Genomic DNA, 24394 nt, shown 5'->3' with positions numbered 1-24394 from the left:
TGCTGTACATTGTTGGAACCAACTACCAACAGAAATGAAATCCGCTCCAACTGTAGTTAACTTTTAAAATTAAAATTAAAAACCCATTTATTTTCTATTGCTTTTAGTTAATCTTGTTTTGTTTTATTCTGTCGTTACTTGAATAATAATATATATACTGTATATATTTTGTTGATTTATATTATATTTCATTCTATTTTATTTTATTTATTTTAAAGCACTTTGAATAACCACTGTGTATGATACTGTGCTATTGAAATACATTATACTTTGACTTTGACTTTTATAATAGGTATTCTACCGTCATTACAGTCACACAATCACACATTCTATGTTTCTCCATGTGGCTTCTCCAGCTATACTTTTGTTCTTTCCTGACTGTTCAATTGATGGCAGCTGCCTCATCCCCACACCTTAAGGCAGACATTTGGAAGGTATCATCCTTCTGCTGGAATTTACATGGCAAGAAGACTGTAACTCTGATTAAAAGGGATATTTTACCTGACATTAAATATTTGCCAGATTGGTGAGCTCAACACATCAAGGTCACGTTGGACTCAAAGAGGAACAGGAATCAGATTTTGGCAACTTTCCGCACAGGTGAAAGTTACCTTCAATTCAATTCAAATTCAAATTACTTTACTTATCCGTTAGGAAGTTCACATGTGGAGGGGCAGCAGGGTGTGTCCATACCCAACAGTACATACAATAAACACACACACACACACACACACACACACACACACACACACACACACACACACACACACACACACACACACACACACACACACACACACACACACACACACACACACACACACACACACACACACACACACACACACACACACAGCATCAGCCCACACTAGACATGGCAGATAATATAATTAAAATAAAAATCCTTGCTAAGGATTTTTTTTTTTTGTTATCTGCCATGTCTATACTTTTTTAATCTAATTCTAAACAAAACAGGAATATAAGGGGACACAGGCATTGCCATATCATAAGCAGCAGTCTATTATTGGAGCAGTGAAGGGTGCCATTTCTACAGAGACCGGGAACTTAGAACATATCGATTGCTATTTTTATCTGAAAAAATAGGGGGACAGTGATATTAGGACTATTTGAACCAGTACCAGGCAGCAGGCAGCAGGCAGCAGGCAGCAGGCATCCAGGTGATAGAAGCCTAGAGATCCCGAGGCCTCTAAAGAAGGTGGCTGGAACAGCGAAATATGCATGTTTGTCACTTGTTGGCCAACCTATTTGACATCTGCTGTACTTCAGCCATAAGGCCTACGTGTCTCTTACAAAGAGCCGGTTGTTGCCCTAGACAAACACCTGTCAGTGTTTGTGGGCATGTGGACAAATGTTTTTGTAATGGTGACAGTAAATCTCATAAGCAATCCAGACGGTAATCCTTTAAACTTGCAACAGCAATCACTAACAGTTATATTGGCCTCAAAGTTACATCAGGGGGGAAAGTATTGGGAAGCAAGTAACGATAAGAGCAATACTGCTGAAATCTAAGAATGTTGCAATATTCTAACACACACACACACACACACACACACTGAGAGCAGTTCGGTTCTGTATAAATACAGCGTCTTGATGAGGAGTAGGCTAGAGCCTAGCGCTGTAAACTTGGACCAGTGTAAGAGCAACTCTTGGGAAGAATTTAGCAAAGATAATGGCCCACACAAACCGTGAGTAGCATTCTAACATTGGTTTTCATCACACGTTTTCCTCGCCTGTCCTTTGGATCAATTATTCTCTCTCTCTCTCTCTCTCTCTCTCTCTCTCTCTCTCTCTCTCTCTCTCTCTCTCTCTCTCTCTCTCTCTCTCTCTCTCTCTCTCTCTCTTACAGTAGGAAAGAGAAATGTGCTCTAACTCTGCACTAGAGTGTGATATGACCAATCCACATTTCATAAACTAATAGACCTACTACAGCAGATCTGAGGCACTGGGCCTCCACATAAAGAATTCATCAGGACAGTCATCCCACTGAAGACAAACGAAACATAGCTGTGTTTTACTTCTTAACATCCTGTCTCTGATTTTCATTTTAAGGTTTAATTGCTGGTGTTGATCTGAGAAGCCAGGAAAACAACCGGGAACACCGAACTGAGGAGATTGATAGGAAGCGTTTGATTGTTCGGCGGGGACAAGCCTTCTCCCTGACGGTGCACCTCTCCGACCCGCTGCAGTCCGGCCATGAGCTGGCCCTGGTCTTAAAGCAGGGTAAGCAACTCAAGGCCTCAATGCAGAGATGGTCACATAAAATAGAGCTACGTGAATTGAAGAGTCTCATTTTTTGCTGCTCTATTCCTTTAACATTTTCAAATAGTTTTTCAAAAGGGTTGCACAACTTCAACAACTTCTCCTGCCGCAATGCGTGTGCCTATTGCCCTTCCTTTGTTTGGAATATCAAACCTCTTTCATACACAATCCATAGCACATAGTACTAATTAAACGAGTAAGCGCACTAAATCAAACATATCATAATACACCACGTAACACGCCATCACTACTGGAAGCGTGCTGACTGACAACCTCTTAAGGAGTAACATCTTGACAGCTCATTGACCACCCATGCTTCTTTCTGTCAGAGAGGGAGCCTAGGTTTCCCCCTTATGACCATATGGTGCAATTCGCACTGCGCATCTATATTACTTTGCTAGTTGCATCACTGGCTTGCAGTAACAAAAAAAATAGGGGAGACCGGGTATGATTGTAACACTTTTTTTCAGAGCACCTAAACTACCATTTCTTTTAAAGCTACAGTTCTGGATTTTTTAGGCAAAGTACCCATATGTGTCTACTACAAGTGGCAACCATTTACATTTCCTTAACTATATCACAGAATTTGTGAGATTAGGACAAATACAGTGTGTACATTTGTTACAACCATCCCACTACCTACTCTATATATTCCTTCTATGAGCACACCATGGAATCTAATAACATAGTTCACCGGCACCTTGCACTTTAAATTTGTCGGGTATTTTCAGATTATCAATTTGAAACCTACTTCTGTATCCTACCTTGCATTTCCACAGATAAAATCAACGATGATATTGTGATCAGACAGCGAACGACTGGAGGGTCCGGTGACAAGTGGTGGTTACACCAGCAGAGCGCGAACAACGAATTACTGCTGACTGTGTACAGTCCCGCCCGTGCTGCCGTTGGCGAGTACCGCTTGGCTGTTGAACTGATGTCAGGGAATAAACTTCTGGAGAGGACGGACTTTACCAAAATGTACTTGCTGTTTAATCCCTGGTGCAAAGGTAATACTAGCAAAAACTCAGACACACAGACACAGCACATGTGCACAAACAAACGGTACATGCATATACATCTAAAATCTTTAAAAGATAATGAATCTGTACTTGACCTTTCACACGTCATTTCACTTCTGCAGCACATCCCCATTACCCAAAATGCACCTTTATAAATATGGAGGTTCATATCAACTTTGTGTGTGTGTGTGTGTGTGTGTGTGTGTGTGTGTGTGTGTGTGTGTGTGTGTGTGTGTGTGTGTGTGTGTGTGTGTGTGTGTGTGTGTGTGTGTGTGTGTGTGTGTGTGTGTGTGTGCGTTATTAGAAGATGCCGTGTACTTCCCTGATGAGTGTCTGCTCAAGGAATACATTATGAACGAGAATGGTCGCATTTTCACTGGGAGTGCGGATTGGATGAGTGGGTTGCCATGGAATTTCGGACAGGTAACACACAAACCACACACACACACACACACATACACATACACACACACACACACTTAAAATATCTTTATTTGTGTCCGCATTTATAAAATACATTGCAAGGGCACAAATATTTTCAGTTGCTTTTGATGCCCTACATCCCTGAAACAACATGTTGCAGTACTTTAGTCAAACATGCACAGAATAGACAATACATACACATGAGCTTATTCTGCACACAGTCTGTTAACAGACAGAGAAAATCTATGGGTACAGAAAACACCTCCTCCTCCAAATAGCTCGGCTGCCTATAATGGAGGAGATTGAGCAATATGTTGCAAGCTGCTTGGCTTTACATTTGGACAACCTCATAATTTTCAAGCCTCTGACCACCAGCCTGTGGACATGACCTAGGCTGCCGAAAATAAAAACGATAAGCTGGCATTTATAGCCTAAATGTAGGATAGCTTGCACTAATGGTTGGTATTTAAACTGTTTAGTGAGGAAAGCTTCTTCTAAACTTGAGTCAAAGGTGCAACCAACTTCCCATAGGAAAACCTCTCTGCTATTCTGATCAATCACAATGACATCCGGTGTATTTGCCGTTATACCTCTAAATACATGGGGGTCATTGCATTGGAACATTTCTGGTTTCACACATGAGTGTTTGAAGAACAAAACAGAGGAACAAAACATGGGTGACACATCTTTGGTGATAATGTCAACAATCCTGTCATGCCGGGCTATGTATAGTCCTTGGTAAACATTACAACCGTTTAGTATGTGGGACATAGACTCTATGGTCTGACGCTGTCCATGGTGTAGACAGTAAGAGTCATGATTGTTGGGATACCAGATGGACAGATTCAGTTTAGTTGGCAGCACCTGGAGGCGAGCCTTTATCGTAAAGATTAGGATTTCCTCATCGATAGCTGCATTTTTTAGAATTGAGTGGGACACAGAGTGATCAGCTGACTGGAGGCAGGCAAGCTTCCCTTGCAGCCTCAGTCCTGTCCAGCGCTCCTTTCTGTCCTGTCCAGCGCTCCTTTCTCTCTTTCTCTCGGAGCTTTAGAAGGTGCGCGCGCGCGCCGATGGTGGGGAGCACGCTGGATGTTCCGTCGCGGCTCACTGTTGCGCGCACATTTATTGACAGGTCCGTGATCACAGACTTGGAGACGCTCACCGTCTCGTTGTCCGCTCTTTTCCACTCCAGGGAAACACCAGTCCAGTCACACAGATCGTTCAGATCGGGCCAGTCAGAGTTTACGCCAAACCCTGGTGCATTGGTGTCCAGTTTACCACTGGGCTTCTTTTTAAACCCAAGGAAGCTGGGGAGGTCGCTCGTTTTCGGGACCTTGCGCCGCTCCAGGTCTAGAATGAGCGAGGCTCTGGTGATCTCTCTGACTGCCTGATCGTCGCTGTTAAGCATGTTTAACAAATGGGCAAGGCGTGTGGAAATATATGTCCATTCAATGTCTGTTATCCCCAGCCCCCCCTCCCGCTTACTGTGAAAAATGAAGTCACGGGTTGTGTGTGTGCTCATGTGCCAAACCACTCTCTCACTCGATGTACAGTTTTGTTGTTGAGTTCGTACAGTACCTTCTTTGGTATGTGAACATTGGAGAAGAGATGGTGTGTGTGTGTACACACACACACACACACACACACACACACACACACACACACACACACACACACACACACACACACACACACACACACACACACACACACACACACACACACACACACACACACACACACACACACAAACACATCCACAAAGAAACAAACAAACAAACACACATACACATTTGGATAATTCCTATATTATGACTATTATGACATAACGGTAGTATCAATATCAGTATTTTCTTCTCTCTTTCTAAATTGTTTGACGCTCCCAAAATTTGCTGTCTGTCCCTTTGTGACATTCTCAGTTTGAAGATAATGTGATGGACATCTGCTTTGAGATCCTTGACCGCTTTAACCCAGCGAGGTCAGACCCCCCAAGCGACATGCTTCAGCGATGGGACCCTGTCTACATCAGCAGGGCAGTCGTTGCCATGGTAGGAGATTTACACCCACTTCCACCAATCGTTATTTTTATGTGTGTGTTGCATCAGGACAACAGAGCCAAACGCAGAACTAGATCGCAGAGCTGGCTTTATACGGATGTGCATGACGAAAATAGTAGTAACTAAAATCTATTTTATCCTGATGAAAACCAAAGTAAGCTATGGTTTTTGACTGGCTGTGAAGCTTGCGGCGTTAGGACTCTTTCATTAAAATAACTGTTGTAATAATTAATGAAGTAATAATGACATGACAGTCACAGGAGCATAAAACAGTTACATTAAGATCATTTTACATCGTTAAAAATATTTAATGCTGTAACCCCCCCTTATCCAGGTGAATGCCAACGATGATGACGGTGGAGTCGTGGTGGGTCGATGGCAGGAACCTTACACAGGTGGAGTACAGCCAACCAAATGGATGAGCAGTGTGCCCATCCTGGAAGAGTGGAGCAAATCAAAGTCTGGAGTGAAATATGGCCAATGCTGGGTGTTTGCAGCCGTGGCCTGCACAGGTCAGAGGAATAACACAATATAAAAAACACCCACACACACACACACACACACACACACACACACACACACACACACACACACACACACACACACACACACACACACACACACACACACACACAATCAAAGCCTCATCTGAACGTCATCCTGAATTTAACTTTGCATTGTTACATGACTTGTCCATGAATGTCTACAGTTAACACAAACTAGGTTGACGCAATATAAAAGGACAGACAGATGCATGGTGGGACTCTAGCCTTTCTAATGTGTCATGTGTCCCCTCACAGTGATGCGATGCCTGGGCATCCCCACACGCTGCATCACCAACTTTCAGTCGGCCCATGACACAGACGGAAACCTCTCCATCGACCGAGTGTACAACATACATAGGCAGCTAGTTGACGGTGATGACAGTATCTGGTAGGATCCTCTCGTGTTCACAGCACATGCAGAACACGACACACTGTTATGTTGTGCATTATGAGTCCCTGTAGGAATTCATAGCTCACAACTTTGTGTGATTATGTTTATTTTTTTATTATTTGTGTCAGGAACTTTCATTGTTGGATCGAGTCTTACATGCAGAGAGAAGATCTACCTGAAGGATATGGTGGCTGGCAAGTCTTGGACCCCACACCTCAGGAGAGGAGTAGTGGTAGGGCCCTATTGCCATGTTTAGAAATGGGCTTCTTTACGCATAGATATATTTTCTTTTGCAAATTCTTTGTGCTCCCATATCAGTTTAAATACTGCAAAAGAAACGACTTATGCTTTGGATATTATGTTTATTCTTTAAAATCTTCTGTGTTTGGTATGCTCCGGTAAATATGGATTATTATTGCAAGTTAAGTGCAAAGTCACTTTATGTACACTGAACTTTTTTTAAATAAATCTGTATTTTTTCCTTTCTAGGTATGTTTCGCTGTGGCCCATGTCCTTTGAAGGCCATTAAAGAAGGGGACCTCAATGTGAAGTTTGATGTTCCATTTGTCTTTGCTGAGGTGAATGCAGACATCATCAATTGGGAAATCAGACCAGACGGTCAGCGAAAGCGGGTGGGTGATTATTATGCATGTCTTTATTCTTTATCCATTTTTATTATAACTTCTACCACTTTTTGCTTATATTTAAAAAATATTTAAAAATATTTAAAAAAACATTTGCATTTCCTTTTTAAATGTTTTATAGCTTTCATCCAACTCTGCAAATGTGGGGAGGAACATTAGCACCAAAAGTCCTTATGGTAACGAGAGGGAAGATATAACCCATCAGTACAAGTACCAAGAAGGTTGGTTTCTTTTTGACATCAAGAGACAGTGTCATACTCACTTATACCTTTACGATGGGGTGCTATGCTTACCCTTTCATACAGTATAAAATTGTAAATCTTTAACGGCAACCAGTGAATGGAACAGAATGCTGTTAAAGATTTAGACTTTTCTTACCTATATTAGTCATGTTGATGGTTGCTGATCAAGTTAGGACTAGAAGTAGAAGCACTAATAATGACAATTATCAAAATTGATTATATGACATTATTTTAAATTCCACTTTTTTATGGTATGGTGAGGATGAAGGGCCACAGCGATCGACACACAGACATTAAGAAACCTCTCATTGATCACTGTTAGCCCCAACTCTAACTACATCCGAAGGAAAACATTCTGTTTAGTTTAGAGCACAGTTGATGTTAATATTGGCCAGAGGTTGTGGATCTGCCCATGTCCATTGGGCTGCGGGTGACCAAATCTGCTCCTGCTCCACAGGTTCAGCCAAGGAGCGGGAGGTGTACAACAAGGCAGGGCGGCGCATCTCCGGGCCGGATGGAGAAGAGGAATCAAAACCAGGTGCAGTTTAGAGTCCTTTTGTTACAAATCGACCACAGAGCAACAACGTCATGTTCACTCGTTTGATTCGTACCCCCACGGAGGATAACCCACAACAAGATAAATGATCTTCTTTGAAAAGTTTTATTCTGATGCTGATTGCCTTAATCCCTCCATAGGTGAAACCGGCAGGCTTTAAACCTGGGCCACTTTGAAAGGATTAAAAATCTCCTTTTGTTCGGAGTCCTTGACCCCCCCCCCCCCCCCCCCTTAGGCTCCATGTTGGTCCACTTGATTGCTTCTTGAGAGGTCCCATCACAGCAATATATACTTTGAGCGGCCCTAGTTTTGTCTCATATATGATATTTTAAGGTTAATGTGTCAATACATTCATCTTCATTATACATTCGTTGTGTACAGCGATTAAATATATTTCTCTTCACAGGAAACGTGCAGCTGGAGATCAAGCACGCCAAACCTGTGTTCGGGACCGACTTTGACGTCATCTTTGAGGCAAGTTCCAATGTCATTCAGTGTCCTACGGATGGAGATGCAGAGAGTGCATAACCCTGTACGATCCTGTCTTTGTGAGATTATCGCTCATGGCTAGGTCCTATCATCAACGGATCTATAATTTTTCTTTTTCTCAGTTGGAGAACATGGGAGACAAAGAAGTCAGCTGCAAATTAAACATGATGTCAGAGGCTGTCACCTATAACTCAGTTCACCTTGGACGGTTCCAGAACAGCACGGTCAATGTTGTCATTCCTGCTCACAAAGGTACGTGGTCTAATGCCAGCACTTCTTGGTTTAGAGACATAACAGCGGCATTGGCTATTTAGTATGAAATCACCAATTACACCCTGTATAGCAAAGCCTTGAAGTCTTCTTTTTCTTCTTTGACTTGTGGATAGGGGGGGTGGTCTATCTCTAGAAACGTTGTAGTTCATATATATATATTCCCATAATCTATATTTTAGTAATGGAGTACAAAGTTCTGGCTAGCTATGGTCGTTTGTGAATGCATTATTTTGCTGTTGTGTTCATTCTGTTCCCACACAGTCCACAGTGAGACGGTGCGTCTACTCTACACTAAGTATGCCTCAGTTGTCAGCGAGCACAACATCATCCGGGTGACAGGGGTGGCGGAAGTGTCCGGCCAGGAAAAATCCATCCTGGAGATGGTCAACATCCCACTGAGCAAGCCCAAACTCAGTATTAAGGTGGGTTTCCTATTCATGAGCAAGATGCTAAGCCTCGTCCTGTATGACATAAGCTGATATAAGTGTCAGTGCCGAATGACTAATATCTAAAAAGCTTAAGAACTGTTGATTAACCTTGAACCATTGCCAGTTTATATGCAGGTAGACAGGTTAAAGGTCAGATGTCAGGTCATTTGAATAGAGTTCAATTCAACTCAGGCTCCTCTCTTTAGTGTTAGTTTTTCCACAACATCGTCCACTCCAGAAGCCAGTGTGGACAAAGAGTGGAGTGAACCCCCATTTAACATCCTAATCTCTCCTTTCTCCAGGTTCCTGGCTGGGTGATTTTAAATAGGAAAATCACCACCTTCATCTCCTTCACCAATCCATTGCCAGTGCCCCTGAACCGAGGAGTGTTCACTGTTGAAGGGGCTGGCCTACTTCCCACCAAAGAGATCCCCATTTCGTAAGTATCTGTCCAAAAAAATTAATAAATCAGTGATGACATACAACATATAACACATATCACATAACTGATATGGAATGGTTTTCTTAATTTATGATCAATTGTCATACATACACCAGTATGTAAAAACATCTGATGCTGGCCTGACAGTGGGTTTAGCATTGAGCTGTCAGTCAATATACGCACAGCGCTTGTATGTAAAACGAATCAAATGCAGTGTAAAATACTTTTATAGATAATTTATGCAAAATACTAATATTTTTCTGCAAATTAGTCTGTTTAGTCATGTTACCTTTCTCTTCAATATTCCATATCTTCCTAACCATGCCTTAAACTGCTCTTCTCCTCATCTTCTCCTCCCTCCACACTCCACTCTCACTCTTCATAACGCTCTTGAGATAATGTAAATACTACTACATATGTACTCTGTGATATAGATATGCCCATCATGTCTGTGTCTGTGTCTCTCTCCCCCTCAGTGGTAGCATCGCTCCAGGCCAGCGTGTGTCTGTGGAGCTGTCCTTCACACCCATGAGGGCGGGGGTCAGGGAGTTCCTGGTGGACTTTGACTCCGACAGGCTCCAGGACGTGAAGGGAGTCGCCACGCTGGTGGTCCGCAAGACTTCACCCTCGTATTCTTCCATGATGCCCTACATATTCGGGTAGAGAGGATTGTAATGCCCTACAAGTTGTGATCAAACCTATAGCTGTCAGCAAGGCTCTGGCACTCACTCTTATACTATCAAATATATCTAGCAATTCAAGGTGCTTTCACTTCTTAATTATTAATGAATAAATTAATTTATATTAACGTGAAGAAAATGCAAATATTGCCTTAATTCTTTACAATGTTACAGGGCTATCATAAAGCATGGCTTATTGATATTAAATGTGGTATTGCTAGACATATATCCATTCATTTTGCACTTCTTTAGATCACTATTTTTTCATTGAATCAATTATTTTTGCCACGCTTTCTGTACCTATTCTTGTTTAACTGTAATAAAGACATTTCATGCAAACTATTATTTGAGCCCAATATTTTGTGGCTAAACTGAGGGGACTGGCTAACAGGCTATCCAATGTCTCCCAGAGCATTGGTTGATGCAGTGTATAAGAGATTGGATTGAAACCATTGGATTGCTCTGCTTATTATGTTGAGCAGGATGCTGTAGAGGTGGCAGCTCATCTGCTTTATTGAGCATTCCAGAGCTTGGGAGAAAGAGCCCACCCGAGAATCAACCCCAGCCCCCTCTTGAATTGCGCAATACAAGGTTTTTGGAGAAGAGTCAAGTACACACCGAAGGTCATTAGCTTTGGTGAAACTACACATCTTTTGCATACTACGAAATCTTCTCAAACCCATCAAGGAAGGACCCTCCCGTCCCTTTTACTCACGCATATATATGTTGTAAATAATGAAGTCCTCCAACAGGGAGGACGTGAGATAAGAAATCCAGGGTGTACATCGTACAACCAACAATAACACAGTACTATTAAATAAAGGCTCGGTGTGTTTTTGGAAAGTAGAATAAATATAAGCCAACATGATTGATAGAGGGGGAGAGTGTGGGGGGGCGGGGAGGAGAGACGACCACTGACCGCCTTGGACTGCCACTCTCGGTCGTTACATATGGAAATAGGAACGGGTGTCGTGCGCCTTGAACCTCGTCCAAGACTAGGTAACCGGTCTTTAGCAAGTTCCACAGGTTTGGTATGTCTACCAAGGTCTCGAATGCTTTCAAAGTCAAAGACGTCACTCTCTTGTCACATGATCGAGTTTAAAGTGTGTTTCCTTGTAGAGTAGACGTAGCCTAGAGAGAGATCGTGCATTTGTTTGGGAGTTGAAGCGTCGTTGTATACATCCACAACCTGAAGGATCGTTCTCTTCCACCATGATTGGATCTATGGTTCTCCTCTTCCTATGCCTGCTGTTCTTCTTCGTTCGCACCAGACGGCCTAAGCGCTTCCCCCCTGGGCCCCAGCCTCTGCCGATATTCGGGAATCTGCTCCAGCTGTGTCTAGAGAATCCTATGAGAGATCTGGAGAGGGTGAGAGCCAAGTTTACCATACTCTTTTACCAGATTTTTAGTGTTTAAATACATTAAAATACCCTCCGATTATTAAGAAGTATGCATTTATTTAATGGGGAAAAACTGTGGACAATTTACGGATAATAATAATTGTATTTGTTATTTCTGCATGCTTCTCATGGGCTTTCAAGTTTTTAACTGAGTTCAGAGCAAGAATGTGTCGGCGGCGGCGGAGGCGCCAGGGGTGGGCGTTTGGTTGGGGTGGGGACGGGGGTCTGACCTGTGGGGAACCCACTTGATTCCTACCTGTTTCACTGTCCTAATAAAATAATGGCGCAACTTGATGGGCCTTTTCCTTTGTAATTTATCTGCGTGCGTAATAAGTGTGATGTGTGAGCGTGTGACCCGGTTGAAATGCGTGTGTCTCACGAGACTTGAGAGCTATACTATATGTCCAAGATGTGACATTGAATGACAATAGAGATTACCGATTGCTAGTTGGGTGTAAAACATTTCCAAAAGACAGCCACGTTTAGGCTTAAATTGTGTTTCAACATATTTTCGGACTCTAAGTAAACAAAATGTACATTCAAGACTAAGACTGAAAGCCTCGATCAACTGGCCTAACTAGTTGCAAATGTTGTTGTAGTTGCGTAGGATGTATGGGCATTAATGTTGGACGTGCAACTTGTGTAACTTGTGTAACTCGTCTGCTTCTTTTGTAGCTGAGACTTCGCTATGGCAACGTGTTCAGTCTGTATTTTGGAAGCCGGCCTGCGGTCATTCTCAACGGCACCAAGACCATAAGGGAGGCCCTGGTTACCAAGGGGACCGACTTTGCTGGGCGCCCAGATGAGCTGCTTCTCAGCCACATCACGCAGGGCAAAGGTGACATGGCGTGACTTAGAAACATGTTTATGTCAAATATTTGCATTTATACAAGCCACAGCCCTCATGACACTTGTCTGCTCAAGACCTAGCATTTAATATTCTCTCTAAAAGGAGTAAGATACTTAACGATGTAGGTACGATTTAAGAACTATTATTTGAGTGTTATTTGTTATAAATGGCATAGCCATCCATCAGCAAGTAGTAAGTGAAACAACACTCTGAGAATATCAGCTTTGAGTGGACAGTTCTTGCCTCTATATATATTCAATTTGTAATCAAAATTTGTTGGACCAAGGATTCATAAAAGATTGATATCTTTAGCTAAGCAAATAACTTCTGATCTGTGACGGTCTCTCCTTATCCTAGAACCTCTGATCATTGAAAAGCCTCAACATATGAAAATCCCCATTTCCACACAAACGATGTGTGGTGCTGTGCATTGAAGTGGGATTGTCGTTGTGGTCCTCAGGTGTTATCATGGCCAACCACGGCCCCAGCTGGAGGGACCACCGGCGCTTTGCTCTGATGACCCTGAGGAACTTTGGCCTGGGCAAGCAGTCGATGGAGGACCGGATTCTGGGTGAAGTGGAACATGTCGCTGCTGAGCTGGAGAAGAGCAACGGTAAAGCTAGGGCGTATTTCTTAGCAGGGAACCTAGGACGTGTTCACCATAGAGTTTTCACTTTGGGTTTAGATTCAGGGATATCAGCGGGGACAGGAATCAGCAGGAAGCTCACGATGATACATTAACCATTTTAACTGCCAATGCATCATGTTTTATGATTCTGCGGTTTTCGCGGTTATGCAAATATTGCAATATGATGTTGTGTTTTAATTTAAATGTAATCTCCGTTTTTGCTGTTACAATATTGGTTTAACATTGTTGGCTGAACAGAACAGAACAGAAGTGGATGCAAAATGACTATCGGCTCCCAATAGCGGCCTCTGTAGGATAGTACCATTGAGTTGCTTCTACAAAGATTACATTGGCGTTTCTGCCATTGATTTGAGTCCACTTAAAGAGTGTATTGCAGAAGCAAATACACCTGATACTTGAAATAATCAATTTGTATTTCTTTTCCCTGTCCATATGATCAAGATGTCTAATTCATGTCTTAGTCATGTCTTATTCATGTCTTATTCATGTCTTATTCGTCCACCAAGGAAAGCCAATGAACCCCCAGCTGCTGTTCCACCACGCGTCCTGTGACATCATCTGCTCCATCATGTATGGGAAGCGCTATGAGTACGACAACCACTTCTTCAGGGCCATGATCAAGATGATGGCCGACTGCTCCAAGATCGCCAACGGGGCCTGGGGGATGGTAGGTTTTATATTGTAGAAAACAAATTCAACACCTTTGTTGCTTTTCAAGCACAACTCAACCCAAATCCCTGACTGTGTAATTTCGATTTGATATGTTTTATGTATCCACAAGGGGGGAACTGGGTTGATCATGTAGGCACATCATCACACAAGACATGTTGAAAACATGATGGTGTAACATGGCTGTGGATCAAACACAGTAATCATGCCTCTATCTCTTATTGATCAAACACAGTAATCATGCCTCTATCTCTTATTCACATCTATAGATTTACGACAACCTTCCTCTGCTGAGAGGCCTCCCTCTGCCCTTCAAGAAAGTGATGGACGATTATAGCTGTGTCAAACGTCACGTCAAAAGCATCGTAGAGGAGCACAGAGCGACACGCATTCCCAAACAGCCCCGAGATGTCATAGACAGTTACCTCGACCAGATTGATAAGATGGTAAGGCGTTCGGGCGGCTGTTCACCAGAAAAAAATCTCTCCCTCATCCAACGTTTTAACACTGCCAAATATGCCTGTCTTATGCCCGCCTTTTTTCCCGGCATGGTCCGCACGTTTACACTGATCAAGGTTATATACCGGCTTGATTTCAAACCCCATTTACTTTCTCGGACCCTACACATATTGGGGGTTTCATTTTGATGTAAATGCGATCAGACGGCTCTGCGGTTCCAGGGGCGGGACTTGGGTAGAGGTGGTGCTGCGTTGCCTCTGTTGCAGAGACAAGCGATATCAACACGAGTAGCTCTAACTGGGGAGACGGTGAAATCCGCGAGATGCTGACCATCATGGGAGAGAAGGTGATGCAGTTGCATTTAACGAAAACGCTGCAAGTTGGTGTCATCTACGAGAAAGAGGCAGAGGAACTTTCCGTACGAAGATTTTGTAGGGGATAAAAAACATGTGTTCAGCAACATATAGAATATGTAGGCTTTTTTACAATTGAAAATAGTAGCCTACACTGAGATGTCGTCTACTCATTCTTGCATGCGAGTGGCTTGAAAAAAAACATTCAAAAACATTCAAAAACATTTGTAATGCTGCTGCTATGTGCCCTCAATTGCCCCCTGGGGACAAATAAAGTTTTTTTGAATTTGAATTTGAATTTGAATTTGGAGTATGCTAATTATTATAGCCCCGCCTACTCCAATGAACCAAGAAAGCTGTCTCCAGGACGAAGGCGGATTATACCTCCTCGGTCTTACACAAGCAAAACAGTGAATATGCAGGGTGTGACAAGCCGCGTCCGTGTCTGCTTGGCACTGTAAAAATGCTGACTCAATCTCTTTCACCTACAACTCTGAAATGGTAGCGACAGTACCTTTTCAACTGTATCCTCTCCTCACTTCTTATCCTCACCACGCCTCCTCTCTCCTACCCTAGCCGAAGGGCAGTGTATTTGACGAGGAGCAGTTGCTGGCGACCCTGTTGGATCTCCTGTTTGCCGGAACCGACACCACCTCCAACACCATCTGCTTTGCCATGTTTTACCTGACGACCCACCCTGAAATACAGGGTAGGGTGTGATGGCCGCCTTGTTGCAATGACTATGCAGCTATCCAAATCTGAACTGGTTCTGGAGTCGATCAAGAACATTATGTACATCATTGATTGGTCAGGAAAATAAATAATTATTTTCTGTCACTATTTCTCTTTCTCAGAGCGTTGCCAACGGGAGATAGACCAAGTCTTTGAAGAGAAGGAAAGGGTCAGTTTTGAAGACAAAGATAGGATGCCCTTTATGCAGGTAATGTGAAACAGGATGGATCAGACTCAAACTGTTTAACCGAATGGACCCTGCGTGGTGTATCCTCAACTATGCACAACATATTGTCCAGGGTATGTCATTCTCCTTCTTTTACTCTCAGGCAGTGATTCAAGAGTCGCAGCGCTTCAGCAGCACTCTGCCTCTCAGCGTCTACCATTCCACCACCAGGGATACCGAGCTGCAGGGCTATCAGATACCCAAGGTAGGACACACTACTGCAGCACACACACGCACACACATGCACACGCACACACACGCATGCCACACGCACGCACGCACGCACACACACACACACACACACACACATACATACATACATACATACATACATGGACATACACATTTTCATTTGGTGATTGCTCACAGGGAACGCTGGTGATCCAGAATCTATCGTCGGTCCTGTATGAAGAGGGACAGTGGAAATTCCCCCACGAGTTCAACCCTGACAACTTCTTTAATGATCAGGGAGAGCTGCAGAAGCTGGAGGCGTTCATGCCCTTCTCCATCGGTAAGAACCTATGTTTATTCCGATGGCCACTCTGTGGCCTAAGTTTGTGGTAAGACGGTCGATTTCAGGAACCTTGCTGACAACAGAGTGGTCTGAAAGAGATATTTAATTAAAACCGTATTGTACAGTCGGTGATAACCATAAATAGGTATTGCATCAAACGTGGAACAATTTCTAATGTTTTTATATCTTATATCACAGCCTGTGCTGTGAGAAGGTGACTCAAACAACCACAGAGAGAGGTGCAGAATGAAATATAAAGTTACTTTGGAATCATATATTGTGTTTTAGGCTAGCCTAATGACTAGAATTTCAGAAACAGCATGAACTGATAGAATAGAGTGTGGAACACAGGTGAACACCTGTCAATCTTTTGAAGACAAAGCTTAAACCGCAACTGGATCTACGACTCATGATGTAGCCTGATGCCAGATGAACGGTAATGTCCCTGATACATCAATGACAGAAGTGTTTCTCTCCAGGCCCCCGCATGTGTCTGGGGGAGGGGCTGGCTCGGATGGAGCTCTTCCTCGTCCTGGTGACGCTACTGAGGCGCTTCCAGTTCGTCTGGCCGGAAGGTGCGGGAGTGCCGGACTACACGCCGGTGTTCGGGGTCACCCAGGCCCCTAAAGCCTTCAGCATGGTGGTCCTACCAAGAGAGAGTCAGAGGCACTGACGGAGGAGTGAGAGGAATAGACATTGAGGTTCAGGAATCAGAATACGAGAGAATGTGATGGAAAATCACACATATCCTCCTAACTGATGATTTGGTAACAGGAGGTCTTTGGATGGAATGTTCTTAAAAGCTTTCTTAGAAAATTAAATGGTCAGACAGACAGTAAATATGAAGCAATTTGAAAGCATGTTACTGCACAGTATATTGCAGATACAGTATGGTGGTATTATTGATTGTATGTTAACCCTAGGCTACATTTTTGCACATATGTAGATATTTGGCAGTTCTCATGATTGAAAACTGCTGAGGTTTACACTAGCGGTCAGTATACAAAACATGAGCAACCCTTACAGTGTGTGTGTGTGTGTGTGTGTGTGTGTGTGTGTGTGTGTGTGTGTCTGTGTGTGTGTGTGTGTGTGTGTGTGTGTGTGTGTGTGTGTGTGTGTGTGTGTGTGTGTGTGTGTGTGTGTGTGTGTGTGTGTGCCACTTACCGTGATGTCCTACAAGCAGGGACATAGTGGTTCACACTAGAGGGAGGGCTGGAAAAAACATCTGTGCAAACTGCTTACCTTTGTCTGCAGCAGGTGAAGGCACATGAATTCCCCAGGTCCTCCGTTTTATGGCAGCAGGTGCAACATTTCCTGCTCTTCGTTTGCTTTGCATTTGAAATGTCTACAGACTCTTCCAATGTTTCTTTATCCAGTCCGCAGCTCGGTTTAATCCATGTGTGTCTGATATTTTTGTATATTTTTGGAAACCTTTTCATGCCTATAAAAAATACTATCTCTGATAAAAATAAGAAATGTTGCCATTATTTATTTATTCATAATCTATGTGATATTTCAACAGTGTTTATTCATCTGGATTATTTTTAAGAATGGATAGTATTAATTTGACATCTGGTTCCTTTTCCAATATATTGAAAACGATTTATAAAAACGCTATTTGTAGATAGTAAAATAGAGCTCATCCCTGATTTGAATTGGATGGCTTTTAGGACATGCTTGGCTGTCCTATATGCAGTGTAAGTCTCTTCAATAGCAAACATTTGTGTTGACTCCTCAGGATCTCCCCTAAATATACTTATATATAAATATCTTATATTTATATCATTACTTTTCCCACCTGGAATGCCTTTTAGAATGAATCCCCACTCTGTTCAAGCAGAATTTAGATGAATAAGATTTCATTTTCAAGCTTTTTCTAATATTTAAACAATTCTTCAGCAACACTGAAAACTAGACGAAGGAAGATGGAACATGTGAACTGATGGGCCTGTTATAGGCCATCACTTCTTCCCGATCCCGCTTCCCAACTGAAACAAAATAATTGGGGAGCCTGCCCTTGAAAGTTTTTCCTGAATGGACGGTTGCACATGGTGGAGAAACACAGGGGTAACTCAAGGAACCTCCGGAAGGTTCCTTGAGTTATACACAATTCAATTTAAATGTTTGATTTAAAATGTAGGCACATTGTTTACGTCAAAATGAACCTCCTAAAGGTCAACACATGCATGACTGCATGTGATGTATACAATGTGATTTAAAACGTTATAAAACTTGGACTTGTAACTCGTAAATCATGGTCGTTCAATCGTGACACCAGCTGAATTCTCTCTCTCTCACACATAAATCTGGGGATTTCTTTGGGGTCTGTACCCCAGGAAGGTGAGCTCCTTGTGTGTGCCGGCCACAAACTGGTTTCATTAAAGCAATACAACAGCTTAAGAGACAAGAGGAGACTCAATGGCCTAGCTGTGTTTCATGTTAATTATATCTCATGGTTACGTTAGTCAAACAATGTCTCGTTGTTTAACTACTAAAAATGTATTATTGTTATGAATAATAACCCCAATTCTAGTTGATCGAAGACTGACATCCTCTGACACAATTCAACAGCACGAGATTGATGTGAAAAACATAAAGGTGGCACTGTGTGTTGGATTCCGATGGTGTGTGCGTGCGTGTGTGCGTGCGTGCGTGTGCGTGTGTGTGCGATTCTGAGAAATGAATCCGAGCAAGGGGCTTCCTAAGTTAGTGGATATCTTTTACTGCGTCCCCCATGTCCCGGGAAACCGGGATCATATTCCACCCAAAAATGTCTGGGACTCTTTCTGCTTTGCAGCCCTTGCCACACTCCATTGACAGAGTCAACACTGATCAGAGATCATAATGCAACTTCACTCAAGTTAACTTGATCTTGGAAGGACAAACTAAATCCAAGTTACTTTTGGAGGGCCAGGATCAGACCAGGTGGCAGAAGGGTAAGAACATGGCGACGGTGTGAAACGTCTGGTCCGTGAGTCACTTTACTGTAAATGCCTCTCAACTTTTTAGATGCTTGACAACCTGTTTTTCACTCATTCAAATGTGCAAGAGTTTATTTCTTTAACAGTCCTTTCTTGATTTTATGCAACATTATATTTATTTATATATTATATATATATATATATAGGCATATAGGCATATTGTGGCAACCCGGTTCCGTCTGCCCCGCCTCCTCAAATGAACACGAGTCTCTGATGCTCAAACACTGCCAGCGAAGGCACGTTTATTAAATCCGACAACAGAAAGTGGGGTATCTCCCGATCAATGAAAACTACAACTGAAAGACTCCGGGCTCCGTGAGCCACTGGGGACGCCGCGGTCCTTCCTGACGTGCTGTCCCGGTATCCCGATGCGGACGTCCGTCCGTCGAGTCCGTCGGTCGTCTCCCGACCGTCCCCAGGCAAAGGGCCGTATCTCGGTCCACTCCCAGCTCCTGCATGGGTCACATACCCTTCCCCCTAGACCACGTCTCCGCTTCTCTTATATAGCCCTCACCTGGGTGGGGTCTGATTGGCCTGATAGACAGGTGTCTCCCGTTGGCGTTGGGTGGGACCGCGCTAATGCGGCCCTTGGCGCCCTCTAGGGGAAAAGGGTGGTAGACTGCTTGTATTACCTGCCCTCTTGGCTTCCAGGGCCGCCGTGTCGGGGCCGGGTTGCCACAATATGTACATTTATTTACATATTTATACATCTATTATGCTTTATTGCTTTTTACTATGTATAATATATAAATTGAAATAAAAATGCCATCCACTCAAGGAAGATAACATTATGCTTCCAGTTTGCAAGTGTTAATTTGATAAATATCCCAAAATATTAATATCAATACATTTATTGTTAAATTTTCTGTTGTACAGAGCACTATTAACATTGATCTATATATAACTTTATATTAAGCATTTAGAAGGTCAAAGCCATGTCGTTATCTGCCGAGAAGCCCATTCTTCCTGGTGGATTAAAGGGGATATATTATGAAAACAACACTTTTCCTGGGATTTGGGGTGTTGTTTCGGGTCTCTGGTGCTCCCACGCGGATACAAACTTTGAAAAAAGTCCATACATGATTTTTTCTGATGTTCGCACATTTCAGAAGCAGGGATATGCCAAAGAGCTCCTCCCGCAGTGGGGAAAGCTCGGCGGCAGTCCGGCAGCTCCGGGAGTACCATCCCTTTCTCCACCGGAGCTGCCGGACTGCCGCAGAGCTCCCCCTGCCGGAGCTATATATTATTATTATTATTATTATTATTATTATTATTATTATTATTATTATTATTATTATTATTATTATTATTATTATTATTATTATTATACTATATTATATTATATAGATATAGAGCCCCAGGAGTCCGCAAACGGCAAAAATCATTTCACCTCCATGCGGTGGTTCACTCTGACAGCTCATTGGTCAATGGGCAGCAGCTCATTTGCATGAAGGCTACAGACACCAGAAAGAATGCGCTGGCATTCTGAAGGGACTGAAACCAGAGGGATAGCGGTAGGCGAGATTTTTTTTTCTAAAAGCTATTTCCAGCAAATAGCTTCAAACACATGTTTCCTGGAACTCAAATACTATGTTTACCATCATATGTCTCCTTTAACCTGCTGGTTAAATTACTCTGTTAGAGATTATACTACTTGGTAGCAATGAGGGTTAATTTACTTTTTCAATGGGACTTAAACACGTGGGTGGAATACAGAACAAATTACATTAATACATGGAATACATGAACAGAGCTATGTTCACTGGTGACACTTTGGCAACACCAAGGGGAAACAGTATTGACTGTGGTTAGGGTGGGACCGGGACATCCTCAGCATACTTCACAGGAGGGTGATAATACCGTCTGAACTCTACAGCTCCTTCATAGTTGGCATCTCTGCGTCTTCCCTCAACAGTCTCCTTGTTCAGAAGCTGAGTGTGAGGTGGCTTCCTCACTGTAGATCCAAAAATGTATACTGGGATAACCCCACACTTAGATATGTTCTACCCTTTTCCTAGTGTATGCATGAAATAAATTACTTTATCACTAATTTCGTAAATTCTCTTTAGTCCTCTTTTTAACGATAAGTTAAACTCTTATCATTGGTTTAAACTTTGAGAGAAAAGCGCCCATGTGAACTCCAATCTGGAGTTGACACATTCTTCAAGTGTACAAACAGGATGTTGCAATGTATTTTCCCATCATTCATGTTTAAAAGTACTTCTTTCTTCATCCCTTACAAATTAAAACGGTCTATACTGTTTTTACGATTGAACACGATTTTGGGGATTTAAAGTTAGTGGTGGTCATGTAACCTGGCCATCCCCCGTTGGCTGCTACAGATTGATCCATGGACTACGTGCTGGAGGCTGCAGACCGTAACCTTCTCACTCCCTATGTGTACCCTGCGTCGTGGCCCGAGGGCGGGGCCCTGCGGCAGGTGCTCAGCCTGCTGCTGCTCACCAACCTGGGGGCCGAGCTGCTCTACCTCGGGTTTGCCTCCTTGAGCTTTTACTATGTCTTCGATCATCGTCTCATGAAGCACCCATTATTTCTTGAGGTAGGTGGTTTGAACAGATGATATTTATTATACCCCAAAAATTATGTATAATATTTTTAGATATATGTGTATCAGAAAATAATCCCTAAATTTCCCAACCGCATAACATGCTGCTTTCAGGAATGCTTTTATTTAAGATTGAAACCTGGCACTGTTCTGTACCAGTCTTCACTGTGTCAATCCCTTTATATCAACGTGAGGTCAGTACAACATTGCAAACATTCTGCTTAAAACCTTTACGTTGCCTCGTATGATTTCACAGAACCAGGTGCAGAGAGAAATCAAGCTAGGGGTGACCTCCATCTTCTGGATGAGCTTCCCCACCGTCGCCTTCTTCTTTGCTGAAATCAGAGGACACAGCAAACTCTATGACAACATCAGTGATTCGTCCTCTGGTAGAGGCTACCTCGTGGGCTGCCCCGATGGCATCCCACTGAAACATTACAACTGCTGGTTGTTCTGCTCTGGGCTAACAGAAATGGCCCTTAAAGCTGACAAATTGATATCAAATCTGCACTCAAGAAGTTGTTTGGAATATCAAACCTTGATGACCGGTCTATAACGTCCACCTTTGGGGGATTTCTGTCACAGGCTGGCCATTGGTGATCCTGAGCATTGGCGGTTTCCTGTTCTTCACAGACATGGTGATCTATTGGCTGCATCGGATTCTGCATCATAAAAGTGTTTATAAGGTGAGCTGTAGATTCATCTTAGGATAAACAGTCCCAAGTAGGTGGTGGATTGTGTTCTACTTTACATGGATATAGGATGCCCTTAATATTTAAAGGTATTGTCTTGTGGAAAATTAAATAGGGACAATCTATTGTGTCTTTATTGACAGGTGAATTGGAAATGAGAAAGGAACCCAACATAAACGGATTCGTAAAAAGCCATTTCTGCTTCCGAATTATTCTCCTCTCACATTTTATGACCTTTGATTTCGATGTGATAAGTTACTCAGAGAGGATGACAAACAAATTCCTAAATCAACACACATTAATAATAACAAAAATATACACACAGTCCTTAAAGCCAGTCTCTTAACAACTCGATTCCATTATTAAACATTAAACAATGTGCTGTATGAGTGTTTAACACACCCATGCCTAACTTGAGTCATCTCTTTCGCCGGGTTAGTATTTGCACAAGCAGCATCACATTTTCAAGGTCCCTACGCCGTTCGCCAGTCACGCTTTCCATCCGGTGGACGGGTTCCTTCAGAGTCTACCGTACCACATCTACCCGTTCCTCTTCCCTCTCCACAAGGTGACCCCCGCACGCTGACTCGCTTCACTAAATACTGACACATATAGCCACCTTCTGGGATTAATTAACTTTACCACTATCTCTATCTTTGTAATTAAATATGACTGCAAAGAGAGTAACGATAGCTTTTTACAATTCTCTTGCTAGTTAGTATTAACCATGTATCTAGATAGATGGATTGATGGATGGATAGAAAGATAGAGATAGATAGATAGTTATGCTGGCTGCATATAGGCCTATCTCTACTGTACAATAACAAGAAATAGGTTTCTATTCCATTATGTTTATTCAACCATCTGTCTATCCTCTTTTCTATCGGCTTACCACCAGGTGGTGTACCTCGTCCTGTTTGTGTTCGTCAACGTCTGGACCATCTCCATCCACGACGGAGACTTCCGTATCCCCTGGCCTCTGATCGAGGTGATCAACGGGGCGGCCCATCACGTGGACCACCACCTATATTTCTATTTCAACTACGGTCAATACTTCACTCTTTGGGACCGTCTGGGAGGCTCGTACCGACACTCTTCCGCCCTCCTGGGGAAGGGGCCGCTGGACCACGTACGAAAGCTCTCCGCCGCGGGGAAGTTAAGGAGATGAGTGTCATTGTTATGATTGGGTTCAGCTTCTTCATGGAGTTAGTTTGACATGTTAGGTTGCAACAACTCACTGCAGCCAACCGTCAATGAAAAGTGTTGACAATGTTTCCTAAACTGAACTGGATACTTTGCACTGAAGTCAAAATAAGCTTCTGAAAGTGCAAGTGCAATTGAGAATTGTTAATGGGATTAAGCATTAAACAATGACTATTACATCCTCATCCCAGCATAATTGACAAATATATATATATATATATATATATAGATATAGATAGATATCCACCTTATAATAAATAATAATAACTAAAATATAATGAGTATCTGAATGTATTATGTGGAGAGTTTATCATTAAAGTATCTATTGTCAATGACTTCTTGATGAGCTATTGATTTAATGTTATTTTTATGAATTAACTTACATTAAGATGCATTGCAGAAATGCTGCTGTTTCACTGGAAATCTCAATTTGTTCTAAATATTTTACATTAGATGCACTTTTTTTTATAGTAGCCTGAGTAAACATTTTGGTAGGGAATAGTTTTTCCCTTTTTTTCATGTATTATATATAATGAGATATGAGTAAAAAAAAAAAAGGCTTGTCAATTTCATATCTTGCATACAATAACACTGTGAAAGGTTTGAACAGGGCCCCAACCACCATCTA

The 24394-nt window shown here is 42.6% G+C and overlaps 3 protein-coding genes across 3 annotated transcripts; all 3 read left to right on the top strand.

Moving 5' to 3' along the window:
• Window positions 1-1597: 1597 nt before the first annotated feature.
• Window positions 1598-10806, top strand: LOC130389434 (protein-glutamine gamma-glutamyltransferase 2-like). Its single transcript, XM_056599216.1, has 16 exons — window positions 1598-1706; window positions 2071-2241; window positions 3060-3290; window positions 3607-3725; window positions 5645-5773; window positions 6117-6294; window positions 6583-6715; window positions 6847-6950; window positions 7208-7350; window positions 7484-7583; window positions 8062-8142; window positions 8567-8634; window positions 8772-8901; window positions 9184-9344; window positions 9653-9789; window positions 10269-10806. Exons 1-16 carry the CDS (start codon window positions 1691-1693, stop codon window positions 10453-10455), a joined length of 2088 nt encoding a protein of 695 aa, XP_056455191.1. The 5' UTR covers window positions 1598-1690; the 3' UTR covers window positions 10456-10806.
• Window positions 10807-11382: 576 nt separating this feature from the next.
• LOC130389547 (cytochrome P450 2D15-like) lies at window positions 11383-17800 on the top strand. Its single transcript, XM_056599375.1, has 10 exons — window positions 11383-11840; window positions 12548-12710; window positions 13183-13335; window positions 13878-14038; window positions 14310-14486; window positions 15429-15561; window positions 15707-15792; window positions 15914-16015; window positions 16180-16321; window positions 16804-17800. Exons 1-10 carry the CDS (start codon window positions 11685-11687, stop codon window positions 16995-16997), a joined length of 1467 nt encoding a protein of 488 aa, XP_056455350.1. The 5' UTR covers window positions 11383-11684; the 3' UTR covers window positions 16998-17800.
• A 1216-nt stretch (window positions 17801-19016) lies between these two features.
• LOC130388874 (lathosterol oxidase-like) lies at window positions 19017-24100 on the top strand. Its single transcript, XM_056598439.1, has 6 exons — window positions 19017-19260; window positions 21648-21865; window positions 22128-22260; window positions 22457-22557; window positions 23003-23131; window positions 23462-24100. Exons 2-6 carry the CDS (start codon window positions 21656-21658, stop codon window positions 23729-23731), a joined length of 843 nt encoding a protein of 280 aa, XP_056454414.1. The 5' UTR covers window positions 19017-19260; window positions 21648-21655; the 3' UTR covers window positions 23732-24100.
• Window positions 24101-24394: the final 294 nt, after the last annotated feature.

Source organism: Gadus chalcogrammus, chromosome 9, assembly GCF_026213295.1.
Source record: "Gadus chalcogrammus isolate NIFS_2021 chromosome 9, NIFS_Gcha_1.0, whole genome shotgun sequence".
NCBI classification, from domain to species: domain Eukaryota; kingdom Metazoa; phylum Chordata; class Actinopteri; order Gadiformes; family Gadidae; genus Gadus; species Gadus chalcogrammus.
This window is presented reverse-complemented; position numbering and strand designations above follow the sequence as displayed.

Excerpts from the sequence above, each read along its gene's own strand:
- LOC130389434 (XM_056599216.1), top strand. Across the intron at positions 6,951-7,207 it reads ACCTCAGGAGAGGAGTAGTG|GTATGTTTCGCTGTGGCCCA; the intron begins GTAGGGCCCTAT and ends TTTCCTTTCTAG. Across the intron at positions 8,902-9,183 it reads TGTCATTCCTGCTCACAAAG|TCCACAGTGAGACGGTGCGT; the intron begins GTACGTGGTCTA and ends GTTCCCACACAG.
- LOC130389547 (XM_056599375.1), top strand. The coding sequence starts at position 11,685 with ATGATTGGATCTATGGTTCTCCTCTTCCTATGCCTGCTGTTCTTCTTC. Across the intron at positions 14,039-14,309 it reads CCAACGGGGCCTGGGGGATG|ATTTACGACAACCTTCCTCT; the intron begins GTAGGTTTTATA and ends TCACATCTATAG. Across the intron at positions 15,562-15,706 it reads GACCCACCCTGAAATACAGG|AGCGTTGCCAACGGGAGATA; the intron begins GTAGGGTGTGAT and ends TCTCTTTCTCAG.
- LOC130388874 (XM_056598439.1), top strand. The coding sequence starts at position 21,656 with ATGGACTACGTGCTGGAGGCTGCAGACCGTAACCTTCTCACTCCCTAT. Across the intron at positions 22,261-22,456 it reads CATCAGTGATTCGTCCTCTG|GCTGGCCATTGGTGATCCTG; the intron begins GTAGAGGCTACC and ends TTTCTGTCACAG. Across the intron at positions 23,132-23,461 it reads TCCTCTTCCCTCTCCACAAG|GTGGTGTACCTCGTCCTGTT; the intron begins GTGACCCCCGCA and ends GCTTACCACCAG.